At 41.5% G+C, this 14,732-nt stretch overlaps 1 protein-coding gene across 1 annotated transcript in view; it reads right to left on the reverse strand.

Moving 5' to 3' along the window:
• DNAH3 (dynein axonemal heavy chain 3) overlaps positions 1–14,732 on the reverse strand; it is a 219,936-nt gene that overhangs the window by 85,110 nt on the left and 120,094 nt on the right. Inside the window, exons 37-40 of the mRNA XM_024925984.4 lie at positions 10,843–10,943; positions 8,449–8,554; positions 5,822–5,951; positions 3,465–3,710 (exon numbers count right to left, since the gene is read on the reverse strand). Coding sequence (XP_024781752.4) covers positions 3,465–3,710; positions 5,822–5,951; positions 8,449–8,554; positions 10,843–10,943 — 583 coding nt within the window. The remainder of the gene's footprint in view (positions 1–3,464; positions 3,711–5,821; positions 5,952–8,448; positions 8,555–10,842; positions 10,944–14,732) is intronic.

A 14,732-nucleotide genomic window follows, 5' to 3' on the forward strand; every position in this document is an offset into this window, starting at 1 on the left:
CAACCAAAAGCTTTAAAATGTTACCGACCTCTTGACTCAGCAATTCTATTTTAGGAAATCATCATAAGGAAATAACAATGAATTAAGTAAATATCATTAACAACCAGAATATTGTTAATGATAGTAAAAATTAGGAGATAAAAGTACAGAATGATCTTATATTTTAAAAACAAACCTGGAGACACATACATGCATAAGAAAATGTCCAAAAGAATTGTCATCAAAATATTAATCGTGACTGTCTTTTTATCACATATTTTTATTGTATATTTTTTTCTTAAAAAATAAGAATGAACTTCATACCCACCACAATGGCTATTATCAGTAAAACATACAGAGAGAATACAAGCACTGGTGAGGATGTGGAGGAATCAGAACTTCTGTGTATTGCCGGTGGGAAGGTACAATGTTGCAGCCTCTATGGAAAACATTACAGCAGTTCCTCAAAAAATTAAACATAGCATTAACATATGATCCAGATTTTCACTTCTGAGTATATACACCAGAAATAGCAGAGACTCAAAAGACAGTATTTGTACACCCATGTTCATAGCAGCTTTATTCGCAATAGCCAAAAGGTGGAAATAACTCAAGGATCCACTGACAGATGAATGGATAAACAAAACGTGGTGTATACATGAAATGGAATATATTCAGCCTTAAGAAAGGAAATTCTGACACATGCTACAACATGGATGAACGCCGAAGACATTATGCTAAGTAAAATAAGCCAGTCACAAGAAGACAAATACCATATGATTCCTCTTACATGCAGTACCCAGGGCAGTCTAATTTATGGTGACAGAAAGTAGAATGGTTATTTCCAGGGTAGGGGTGGAGAAGGGGCTTTGGGGGAGGTACTGTTTAATGAGAACAGTTAGTTTGGGAATGTGAAAAATGTCCTGGAGATGGAGGGAGGTGATGGTTGCCCAACAATGTGAATGTACTTAACGCCACTGATTTGAACAATTACAAATGGTCAAAATGGTAAATTTTGTGTTATGTGCATTTTACTATGACAATAAAATAAGCAAAAATCATCCAAACCAAAAACTCAATGAATGCATGACAATCTGACTAATGGATTGATACAGAGACAGAGCCTCCCTGTGGTTCATCTTGTGAAAGGAGCATATCTTGGGCCCCCAAAATCATCAAGCTAAAAGGAAAAGTCAAGCAGGGAATCACTTAGGGCAAACCTGCCTCCCATTCTATTAAAGTCACCCCTCTGCTCACTGAGATGAATTCACATCTGATTGCCTCTTTTGGAGAGGCTAATCAGAAAACTCAAAAGAATGCAACCATTTCTCTCTTATCTACCTATGACTTGGAAGTCCCCTCCCCACTTCAAGTTGTCCCACCTTTCCAGATGGCACCAATGTTCACCTCACATACGTTGATTGATGTCTCATATCTCACTAAAATGTATAAAACCGTGCTCTGGCCACCTTGGGCGCATGTTTGTTGTCAGCGCCTCCTGAGGCTGTGTCACAGGCATGCGTCCTCAACCTTGGCAAAATAAACTTTCTAAATTAACTGAGACCTGTCTCAGATTTTTGTGGTTCACAATCTGACAGATGGCCATGTATCAAATGAAGTGTGCAAGCTGTGCAGAGAAAGAGTATGTGGCAGGCGGTAATAGTATCTACTTGCTCATTATTTCATTATTATGAAACATAATAATGTTTCATTATTATCAAACATACAGAAACATGGAAGACATTGTACAGTGAACATTTGTATACTCACCTTCTAGATTTTACCGTTAGCTCTTTATTTGTTTTAGTACATACCTGGTCATCCCTCTATCCTTCCTTTAATCTATCTTTTTTTAAAAAAAAATTCAAAATTAATTGTAAGCATCTACACACTTTCTCATAAATACTTCGGCGTGCTTATTATTACCTAGTGTTCAGTATTTGTTTATATATTTTTCCTTTGATATAAATCTTACAATGAAATGCACACATCTTAAGCCCACATTTCTAAGTTTTGGCAAATGCACATATTTGTGTAATCCAGGTCACTCTTAAGATATGCAACATTACTATTTCCCCTAGAAGTTCTCTCATGGCCCTTGATACATGTTTTTTTACAATCACAAAAAGTAAAGCTATTTGGGAAGTACTTGTAGTATGATCCTCTTTTTGTTCTAGGAATATAGAAAAAACTGAAAGAAAACATAAGAAGTGATATTTCTGGATAGTGGGATTACCACTGATCTTAATTTTCTTCTATTCCTTTCTCTGTATTTTCTAAATTTTATATAATGTCTTACTTGGGTGGTAGAAAAACAAAACAAAAGCGACTTAGAAGAAGCATCTTCCTTATAAGAAATGATGTCACACACATAAGAATATTTACAGTCACTAAGTGATCATTTTGAAGACAATGTATGTAGTGAAATTGGAAACATTTCAATATGATATTAAAATATAACTGCAGGCCCGGTGCAGTGGCTCACGCCTGTAATCCCAGCACTTTGGGAGGCTGAGGCAGGTGGATCACTTAAGGTCAAGAGTTCAAGACCAGCCTAGCCAATGTGGTGAAACCCCATCTCTACTAAAAATACAAAAATTAGCCAGGCGTGGTGGTGCATGCCTGTAATCCCAACTACTTGGGAGGCTGAGACAGGAGAATCTCTTGAATCTGGGAGGCAGTGGGTGCAGTGAGCCAAGATCGTACCACTATACTCCAGCAGGGGCAAGAGAGCAACACTCTATCTCAAAAAAAAAAAAAAAATTATAATGACAAAATTAAAAGAAATATTAATACCATAAGTACCCTATACGAAGGCATGTCAACACACACAGAAATAGAAAGGAATAAGAAAAACACAAGTGTCTATATTTCTCATTTTGTTTTGGTGATGGAATTATAGGTAATTTTTGCAAAAATAAAACAGTCATATCCTCTTTTTCTAAATTAAAAAAGTGGTTAAGTATCCCATAAAACCCTGACTTCAGGACCACCCATGGGCCAACTCTATTTTCTTTTTTTTTTTTTTTTTTTTGAGACAGAGTCTAGCTCTGTTGCTCAGGCTGGAGTACAGTGGCATGATCTCAGCTCACTGCAACCTCTACCTCCCGGACTCAAGCAATCCTCCTGCCTCAGCCTCCTGAATAGCTGGGTTTACAGGTGCATGCCACCACACCCAGCTAATTTTGTTTGTATTTTTAATAGAGACGGAGTTTCACCATGTTGGCCAGGCCGGTCTTGAACTGCTGACCTCAAGTGATCTGCCCACCTCAGCCTCCCAAAGTGCTGGGATTACCAGTGTGTGAGACACCACAACCAGCCAATGATGATATTTTAGTTCTGTAATTCCTTACATATTTATTAGCCACCGTGCCTGGCCTTCCGTGGCTTTTGTAAAGGGCTCACCTGTCTGCACATTCTGGTTGTGTTTAGAACACGTAATTCCAACTATTATACTAGAACATAACAAACAGGTTCTAAATTACCTCTTTCTGGAAAGATGTTGTTTTTGGTGAGTTTGACGCTTTTGGGCCTCGGGTGGTTATCATCCATGCCCATGATCAGGTTGCGGAAAAACACATCAAATTTCTTTCTGCTGTCTGCGTTGATGGTGCCAGCCACGGTCCACACCAAGGAAAAGAGAAACAGTCCTTGGAGCCAGAGAAAGATCTGTTGACTTGACAGGCCTTCACCTAATTCCATTTCCTCCTCTTCTACTGCCCTGATTTCATCTAAAAGTGAGAAAAGCGAATCTCAGGACAGAGTGCAGAATGCCACAGATGTAAGGGCTGTGAACTGGTTGGCTTTGCCTTTGAAGGGTCTGGGCCAGAAGGGCGACTGATATTGGCAGAGTGCCTATCACCTACCAGATCATTTCACATGCATTTTTTTTTTTTTTGAAACAGGGTCTCACTCTGTCTCCCAGGTTGTGACTGCAGTGGTGCAGTCACAGCTCACTGTAGCCTCAACCTCCCAGGCTCAAGTGATCTTTCCACCCCAGCTTCCTGAGTAGCTGGGACCACAGGCACTAGCCACCACATCTGACTGATTTTTGTATTTTTTTATAGAGATGGGGTTTTGCCAGGTTGCCCAGGCTGGTCTCGAACTCCTGAGCTCAAGCAATCCACCCACCTCGGCCTCTCAAAATGCTAGGATTACAGCCGTGAGCAATATTTTTATTTTTATTGCTATATAATAATATAGTGTGTGTGTGTGTGTGTATATATATATAAAATCACTATATATATATATAAAATCACTATATATATATATATTTTTTTTTTTTTTTTTGAGATGGAGTCTAGCTCTGTCGCCCATGCTGGAGTGCAGTGGCGCAATCTCGGCTCACTGGCAACCTCTGCCTCCTGGGTTCAAGTGATTCTCCTGCCTCAGCCTCCCAAGTAGCTGGGATTACAGGCACCCGCCACCTCACCCTGCTAATTTTTGTATTATTAGTAGAGACGGGGTTTTACTGTGTTGTTGGCCAGACTGGTCTCGAACTCCTGACCTCGTGATCCACCCACCTCAACTTCCCAAAGTGCTGGAATTACAAGCATGAGAGACCGCACCCGGCCTTTACTGCAATATTTTTATTGTGGTAAAATACATGATATATAATTTACCATCTAACCATTTTTTAGTGTATAGTTCAGTGGTATTAAGTGCATTCATATTGCTGTGCGACCATCACCACCATCTATATCCAGAATTGTTTTCATCTTGCAGAACTGAAGCTCTTTGCCCATTAAACAATAACTTCTCCCTCCATCCTCTCTCATCCCCCTTGCAACCAGAACTCTCCGTTCTGTCTTTATAAATTTGGCTACTCTGTGTACATTAATTGTAGAGAAGAATCGCACAGTCATTTTGTGACTGGCTTATTTTCTTAGTATAATGGCTTTAATGTTCATCCAAGCTGTAGCATGCATCAGGATTTATTTACTTTTTAAGGCTAAATAGTATTTCATTGCAAAATTACAATACATTTTGCTTATTTGTTCATCCATCGGTAGACACATGGGTTGTTTTCACCATTTGGGTATTGTGAACAAGAGTTCTATGAACATGGTTATACAAATATCTGATCAAGTCTCTGCTTTCAATTCTTTTTGGTTTATATGCTAAGGTGAAAGTGCTGGATCAATAAGTCTACATTTACTTTTTTGTTTTTTTGGAAATTAATCTCTTATCAGAGAGGAGGTAAGATGGGGGTCCTGCTATGTTCATCTCCCTCTAGGATATCCCTGTGAGGTAAAAAGGGCAGGAATTACTACTCTCATTATGTAAATGAGGAGCCTTAGACTGAGGAATGATGGGGTAATTTGCACTAGAATACCACCCAAAAATCAATGTCAGACAAAGACTAAACACATGGACTTTCCCTACCAAACTCTACTATCTGCACTCCAAAGGCTTGCTTGTTCTAGATCAAACAGCCAGTCATGTTGTAATTCAATGCGGGCCAAAGAGAGGTGGGAGCAGAAAAAATAGCCAAGGTAGCCCAGGCGCTGTGGCTTATGCCTGTAATCCCAGCACTTTGGGAGGCAGAGGCAGGTGGATCACTTGAGGTCAGGAGTTCAACACCAGCCTGGTCAACATGGCGAAACCCCATCTCTACTAAAAATACAAAAAAATAGAAGTGGTGCGTAACTTAATCCCGGCTACTCGGGAGGCTGAGGCAGGAGAATCACTTGAACCTGGGAGGCTGAGGCTGCAGTGAGCCAAGATCATGCCACTGCACTCTAGCCTTGGTGACAGAGTGAGACTTCATCTCAAAAAAAAAAAGAAATAGCCAAGGTAGACCCACCCCCCATGTGGCTTAAGAATCATGGCTAGTACTTACCAAGCAGAGAAGAGTACAGTCTCATCATTGAGAAGGCAAGGTGGATGGGAGATGTCTGGACAACAAATTTACAATGAAGGCGACCAAATTCCAGGCAGGGCTGGACAAGCCACATGAACATGTCATTGACCTGAGAGTAGAAACCTCCATGAGACTTGGAGACATGATCAACAAGTGAGTTGAAGACCAAGAGCTTGGTCTACCTTGTGAGGCTAGAGATGCTGGTTAGACTGCTGATTTTACATGTAGGTGCATTGGGGGAAAACTTATAGGCAACAAGACCCCTATCTCAGCATCCTCCTTCAGGGTCCTAAGACTGTTGCCCACAGGCCATGTTAACTCAGTTTCCCATCTGCATTCCACTGCCCAGAGCTGATACTCAGAGAGGCTTGGAAACACTCTGGGTCAGCTACAGGATGCATAAAATGTGTTTAGAACCCAACTAGTGTATCTGTCTTTGTTTCTATAAAAAGTATTAGGAATTCTAAACAATTAATTTACAAATGACTGTTATGTTAGACACTGGTGAGGTGGGACTCCTGTATAAATTAGTCAAAGAGAGTACAGAGCTAATTTGGGGGGCTTATTTTCAGTAATTTACCACACGTATGGGTAGGTTTATATGTTCTTCTTTGGGGTTATCATGATTCTTGCCTCTAGTGTCTGTTCTCCAGTCCATTTACTCTTTTAAAAAGTTATCCGACTTGCTTTTCTTGTAATGCTTTTTTAAACCTTTGTTATATATTTTTTTAAAAAAGATTTATTTATTTACTTACTAAATTTTTTTTTTTTTGAGACGGAGTTTTGTTCTGTCACCAAGGCTGGAGTGCAATGGTGTGATCTCAGCTCACTACAACCTCCGCCCCCACTGGGTTCAAGCGATTCTCCTGCCTCAGACTCCCTGAGTAGCTGGGATTACAGGCACATGCCATCATGCTCAGCTAATTTTTGTATTTTTAGTAGAGACAGGGTTCTACCATGTTGGCCATGCTGGTCTCGAACTCCTGACCTCAAGTGATCCGCCCACCTCAGCCTCCCAAAGTGCTGGGATTAGAGGCGTGAGCCACCACACTCAGCCTCTTTGTTATACTTTATTTGTGACTTTCCCTATACACATTTTTTTTAAGAAGTAGGAAGGCCATCACTAAATAAATACAGACTTAGGTGTGGATCTATATAGATAATTTATGTATGTGTAGATGCATTTATATGTATATATAAAAATACAGGTATACATGGAAATGTGGTATATCAATTCAGTCAATAAATATTTATTGAGCATCTACTAATTGCACGGTAGTAGTGCTGGGGATAAACAATGGAAAAGGTAGACAAGGAGCCCTCATGGAGGGTCAGGGAAGACAAACAATAAATAACTAATCCAGCAGGGATATCAGTAAAATACCTATAGATCATGCAAAGTTCTAGCAGGAAACACAAAGGTGTTATGGTAAAGAATAACAGGAAGGGTTTAAATAGGGTAAAGAAGCCTTCCTGGAGGAGGAGATTTTTATGTTGAGAACTGCATGATGAGGGTGGAGCCAACTCTGAGATAAACTGAGGCAAGAGTCCCAGGAAGAGGAATAAAAAGAGCAAAAGCCTTGAGGTGATGAAACCTGGGCTTGTCTTGGAAACAAGACAGGACTGCTGGAGACTGCTAAGCTGAGGCTGAGAAAGAGCAGGAAATGAGATTGCAGAGGCAGGCGGGGCCAGATCACATAGTCTCATGGGCCCTGATAAGGAGTTAAAACTTTGTGCCAGGGACATTGGGGAGTCCCTAAATGACTTTACATATATGGGGACTTGGCAGCTTTTGGTGTGTGTGTGTGTGTGTGTGTGTGTGTGTGTGTGGACTGGCACTTGAATGTGCACGTGGATATGTACTTGCACTTTACATATTATCCATGTATGTAGGTGATGACAGACATGCAGCCGTCCTACATAATCCCCCAAAGAGTTTCCATTGTAGGAATAGACCCTCCTTGGATTCCTCAGTGGGAGACTTTCCTAAGCATTCTATTAACACAGGGGAGGGCAAGAGGAACCACAGACACCGCTACTCCCTTCCTGCTTCCGGGTCAGAGAGTGTGGTCAGGTACCCGCCTAACCCGAACTTTCCCACCTCTTTAGAGAAGGGAAGAAGGGAGTGGTCGCTCACAGTAGCTGCAGTGAAAGCACTTCTAACTGGTTCCAGCTCCCTCAAGGTGGGAGGTGCAGAGTCCAGGTTACAGGGATGGGAATTGGCAGCACCAAAAGGAACACCTGGCCCATCTCTAGAGAAACTTCTACAGACATTTCTGTTAGTGGGGCAATGAAGAAAGAGGTGACATTTCAGCTTCCATAGAGAACATTCCTCAGCACTGGGATTCTCCACTGGGGAGCCAGGGAGTGATGGGGAAGGAGGAAGAGGAAAGAGAAATTGACTGCACCACCCCAGGCCCACCATATGGAGAAGAAAGTTCGAAAAATGGCAGGCAGCCAGGAAACAAGATAACTGGGGACAACAAGGGAATTCCCTGCCCCTTGTTGCCTCCAGGGACTATGAAGGTGAAGATGTACCTAGAAGACCCTCGAGATGAAAAGCAGGGAGACAGCAGGAGGGGAAGGAAAGGGTCTGAGGGGCTCACCAATTCTTTGTGCTCCTTGGTGAGACTGGAGGGCAGGGTGTCCATGTAGGAATCCTTCAGGGGCTTCCAGCCTAGTTGATGGGGCTCCATGTAGATCATCCCACACCTGGGAAGCACAGAGGACCAGTTTAGGTGCTCGCTTCTTTGTTACTAATACGGGTTAACATTTATTGAGCAATCTACTGCATGTCAGGCACCATGCTAGGCATTAATGGATCTTGACAATAACCTAGTCCCCTGGGTTTACCCACGTTGAATCTTGTGTTCATCTGCCCCTTGATTTCTTTCCTTCATATACAGTTTTATAGCATTTCTATATGTTCCTAAAATGTTTATTTGTTTGTTTGGAGACAGTGTCTTGCTCTGTTGCCCAGGCTGGAGTACAGTGGTGCAATCTCGGCTCACTGCAACCTCCGCCTCCCTGGTTCAAGTGATTCTCATTTCTCAGCCTCCCGAGTAGCTGGAATTACAAGTGCGTCCCACCACACCTGGCTAACTTTTTTGTATTTTTAGTAGAGATGGGGTTTTGTCTTTAGTAGAGACAGGGTTGGCCAGGCTGGTCTAGAACTCCTGGCCTCAAGTGATCCATCCACCTGGGCCTCCCAAAGCGCTGGGATTACAGGTGTGAGCCACCTCGCCCGGCCTGTTCCTAAAGTGTTTATATTTTTATTTTAGTTGTTTTTAACAATTAAAAAGGGGTACCATGTTATAGATAATATTTTGATCTTACTTTTATTATTACTATATAATAATAATATAGTATATAATAGCATATAACCATACAGTATATATATTATATATTAGCATATAATATAGTATATATTAGTATATAGTATAACATTATATTATATATAATACACTATAATTATAGATGTAATTATAGATATATTTATAGATGTAATTATAGATATAATATATTTATAGATATAATTATATTATTACGTCATCTGTGTTATATATAATATTGCTAAGGTTTTGTCCTTAATAGAGTTACTAAGATTTATTTATATAGTTGCATGTCAGTGCAGTTCTTTTGAGTACTTTATTATACATATTACAATTTCTGACTCTATTATACTTTATTAATTCACTCTTTTGTTGTTGTTGTTGTTGTTGTTGTTTGTTTTTTAGATGGAGTCTTGTTCTGTCGCCCAGGCTGGAGTGCAGTAGTGTGATCTCGGCTCACTGCAACTTTTGCCTCCTGGGTTCAAGCAATTCTCCTGCCTCAGCCTCCCGAGTAGCTGGGATTACGGGCACCCACCACCATGCTTGGCTATTTTTTTGTATTTTTTTGTAGTAGAAATGAGGTTTCACCATGTTGGCCAGACTGGTCTCAAACTCCTGACCTCAGGTGATCTGCCCGCCTCGGCCTCCCAAAGTGCTGGGATTACAGCATAAGTCATCGTACCTGGCCACCAGTCAACTCGATTAACAGGCATTTGGGCTGTTTCCAAGTGCTTGTTACTGTGAGTTCTGCCACTATATTTTTTGTACAGATCTCCTGTTGCACATGCCAAAAGTTTTCCTTGGGCCTGTACTTAGGAGAATGGCTGGCTCTTGGGCATACGGAGATTCAACTTTAGGAGATAATATCAAACTGTTTCCAAAGTACTTGCTGGGTTTTAGACTCCCACCAGTAGTGTGGACTGAGGGCTGATTTTATGACAAATCTAAATGAATGACAAATAATATAATGCTAAGCAAATTAACGCAGGAACAGAAAACCAAATCCCATATGTTCTTACTTATAAATGGGAGCTAAACATTGAGTACACATGGACACAAAGAAGGGAACGATTGGCTGGGCACGGTGGCTCATGCCTGTAATTCCACACTTTGGGAGGCTGAGGCAGGCAGATCACGACGTCAGGAGTTTGAGACCAGCCTGGCCAACATGGTGAAACCCCATCTCTACTAATAATACAAAAATTAGCCGAGGGTGGTGGCGTGTGCTTGTAGTCCCAGTTACTGGGGAGGCTGAGGCAGGAGAATCGCTTGAACCCGGGAGGCAGAGGTTGCAGTGAGTCGAGATCATGCCACGGGACTCCAGCCTGGGTGACAGAGTGATACTCCGTCTCAAAAAAAAAAAAAAAAAAGAAGGAAATGATAGATATGGGAGCCTACTTCAGGGTGGAGGAGGGTGAGGATGGAAAAACAACCTGATTAACTGGGTGACTAAACAATCTGTACCCCAAACCCCCATGCCATGCAATTTACTCATGTAACAAAGCTGCACATATACCCCCTGGAACCTAAAATAAAAATTGGAAAGAAAAAATAATGTAGATGATCTGCAAGGGCTTCATCACATTTGTGAAATTTGAGAGCTTTCTCTTTTGCTTAGGGTGAGTGGGGCCACACTGTCCCCCGGGGTGCCAGTGAGGGCTGCCTCACCTGCTCACAGTGGCTGGAGAGGCTTGCTCGAGGTCGGCGGGCTCGAAGATCAGGCTCATCTTGGAGTTCATCTGGATAATTTCCCCACTCATGAGACACAGCTAAAAGTGCAAAGCAGAGGGTAGCAGACAGGGGAAAGGCTTAAATTCCATCTGCAAGTAAGAGGTCTCAGTGCAGACAAAGCTGGTTTGATTCATTCCATAAATATTTCTTGAGCACTTATGATGTCCCAGGCACTGTTATGCACCAACTCCTAGGTGCATAAAATAAAACACAAAATTTCCTATCCTCTTGGGGTTTACATTCTTCTGGGAGATGACAGACAATAAGCAAAATATATAGTGTTCGAAGTGGTGAAAAGTGCTCTGGAGAAAAATTTAGTAGAAGAGGGGGTTGCATCTACACATACATATATCTACACATACATATACTATATAGATCCACACCTAAGTGTGTATTTATTTGGTGATGGCCTTCCTACTTCTTAAAAAAAATGTGTATAGGGAAAGTCACAAATAAAGTATAACAAAGAGGCTGAGCGTGGTGGCTCACGCCTATAATCCCAGCACTTTGGGAGGCCGAGGCGGGTGGACCACTTGAGGTCAGGAGTTCAAGACCAGCATGGCCAACATGGTAAAACCCTGTCTCTACTAAAAATACAAAAATTAGCTGAGCATGGTGGCACATGCCTGACCTCAGTCAGGGTTGAGTGAGCTGCAATTTTAATAGGAAAGCCAGGAAATCACTGACCTTAGATGCAATCTCAGATGAAGAATCGAGAAGTTATCAGACCTCACCAAGTTTCCTGGTCCCTTTCTCAATATTTAACATAGAACTTAACTGCAAAGCCACATCCTATTTTTATTTGCTCAATTCTTTCACAAAAGACCCATATTTGAACACCCGCATGGACTAATCCATAGCAGGAGGGACAAAAGCCTTTCCATAAATTCTTTTTATTTTTAATTTTTATTTGCTTTTGAGACAGGTGTTGCTCTGTTACCCAGACTGAAATACAATGACACATTTGCAATCACTCCATCCTCGACCTTTGGGGCTCAAGCAATCCTCCCACCTCAGCCTCCTGAGTAGCTGGGATTACAGGTGTGTACCTTCACACGTGGCTAGTTTTTTATTTTTTGTTTTTAGATTAAATCAATGTTTCCATAATATATTTTTAAAATTTTTTTTGTAGAGACAGGATCTCACTGTGTTGCCCAAGCTGATCTCAAACTCCTGGGCTCAAGCAATCCTCCTGTCTCTGCCTCCCAAAGTGCTAGGATCACAAGCATAAGCCACCATGCCTGGCCCATAAATCTTTTTTAGAATAGAGTGAAAGAGGCTAGGCACAGTGGCTCATGCCTGTGATCCCAGCACAGCACTTTGGGAGGCCGAGGAAGGCAGATCACTTGAGGTCAGGAGTTGGAGACCAGCCTGGCCAACATGGTGAAACCCAATTTCTACTAAAAATACAAAAAAAAAAAAAAAAAATAGCCGGGCATGGTGGCACGCATCTGTAATCCCAGCTACTAAGGCAGGAGAATTGCGGGAGGTGGAGGTTGCAGTGAGCTGAGATCGTGCCACTGCACTTCATCCTGGACAACAGAGGGAGACTTTGTCTCAAAAAAAAAAAAGAAAGAAAAATCATCAGAATTTCTAGTGTGTAGCAGGTAAAACCCTGTAGGAAGTAGTGCAATTACACAGGAAAGCCTTGGAATATATACTAAGTCAATGACACTGTTTCCTACTCACGAAAATGGATTCCAGTGAGATGTTTAAGTTATAAGAAAGGCCTGAGGCCCTTGTCTCCCAGGGGAGAAGAGGAAATACGACTGATTCATTCTGCTCATCCTAATTTGTGATTAAAAACTTCCCTGCACCTTACTTGGCCTGCATCAAACACAACTTGAAACAGGTCAAGGTCACTGCCTGCATCCCCAGGAAGATCACAGCTGTTACAAGGCTGACACCACCAACCGCGTCATCTCTGAATATCAAGAAAGCTAAAACAGACCCACACCTGTGACTGTAGTTTCATTTACATCCAGAGCAGAGGAAAACCATTAGGAAATTCACTTATTATGACTCTCTTGATACTTCTAATCTCAAGACCAACCGATACATCTGTACAATTAGTTTATATAATATAGTCCATATCATGTAATAAAACATTTCCATTTTTGAATATTATATAATCAAAATTATGCACATGCTATAATTAGTGGATGTGTATAATTTGGATAATTAGCCCTTTCGTTGTTGAGCATGACTCACTCTTAGTCTTGTGACATTTAAACACAGTTAGAAAATATATTTTGATTTGATAATGATGTATATCCAGTGAAGGAATTCTTCCTTGAAATGATGATAAATTTTATTTTAAACAGTTATATAGCACTTGCTATATGCCAGGCACTATCAGAAGAGGTGTATAAATAGTAACTTATCTAATCTTCGTAACAGTATAAGGTAGACGCTATCGTCCCTACTTTACAGATGATGAAGTTGGGGCATCAAGAGACTAAATAGCTTGTCTGAGGTTACATAGCTGGAAAGTGGCAAGGCCAGGATTTGAACCCAGGCTCTCTGGCTCCAGAGTCCAAGCTCTTTTAGCCACCATACATACTGTGGCGCCATACTTACTGTGGTATCACTCTACTCTACTTATTTTTCCAAAGATTGGTGGTATTTTTGCAAAGATTGCTATATTTTCCAAAGGTCCTGGCATCAGTTTGGACTCCTAACTCTACTATTGAGCTGTGTTGTATTGGGCAAGTTACATAAATTCCATCCCATATGCCCCCACTTTTTTTTTGAGACAAGGTCTTTCTCTGTTGCTCAGCTTGGAGCACAGTGGCACAATGAAGGCTCACAGTAGCCATGACTTCCAGACTCAAGTGATCCTCACACCTCAGCCTCCTGAGTAGCGGGACTACACGCACTTACCACCATGCCCAGTTAATTAAAACAAATTTTTTTTTTGTAGAGATGGCTCACTATGTTGCTCAAACTGGTCTCGAACTCCTGGGCTCAAGCAATCCTCCTGTCTCAGCCTCTAGAAGTGTTAGGATTACAGGTGTGAGCCTATAGGGCCCAGCCCATATGCACTTTTGCAATGTGACCTGCCTGCCTCCATCAAGAGGTGAAGTCTATTTTTCCACTTCCTGGTCAGGCCTTGTGAGTTCCTTGACCAACAGAATGCAGAGAAAGTAATGCTTATCAGTTTCAAGCATAGCCCTTAATATCTTGGAAACTTCCACTTCCTGACTCTTGGAAATCACGCACCACATAGGAAGCGCCACTACCAAGACACCACCAAGTGAAAAGCCCAAGCCATGTGAAGTGGCCTGGAAGAGGAGGTATTATTTTTAGAGAGAAAGAAAAAGAGAGAGAGAAAGAGGAGCCAAATATGATTGTGCCACCAGGCATTGAGTGAAGACACCATCTTGAATGCGGATTTTCTAGCCTGAGCTGCCCCAGCTGACATCAAAAGAGAGACCAACTGGCCAGCTGAGCCCTTTCAAAATTCCCAGCCCACAAAATCATGAGGAAAAGAAATGGTTGTTTTAAGCCGTTAAGTATTAGGGTAGTTTGTTATACAGCAATGAGTAACCAAAACATATCCCGCAGGTACTATGTGCAATCTCATTTAAGTATCAACAACCTCATTTTATTACTACCTTTCTACAAATGAGAAAACTGAGATTCAGAGAAGTTATGTGACTTGCTCAGTACAACACAGCTCAGTTGCAGGGCTAGGAGTCCAAACTGATGCCAGCACTAAGGCTCACTATTCAACATGGTCTCTAAACATGCTTAGCTTACCAACTACAAGTACAAACAGAGCATAATTCATGAATTGATTACTATAATCCTCCTGTGGGGCATTT

Source organism: Pan paniscus, chromosome 18 (assembly GCF_029289425.2).
Source record: "Pan paniscus chromosome 18, NHGRI_mPanPan1-v2.0_pri, whole genome shotgun sequence".
Taxonomy (NCBI): Eukaryota; Metazoa; Chordata; class Mammalia; order Primates; family Hominidae; genus Pan; species Pan paniscus.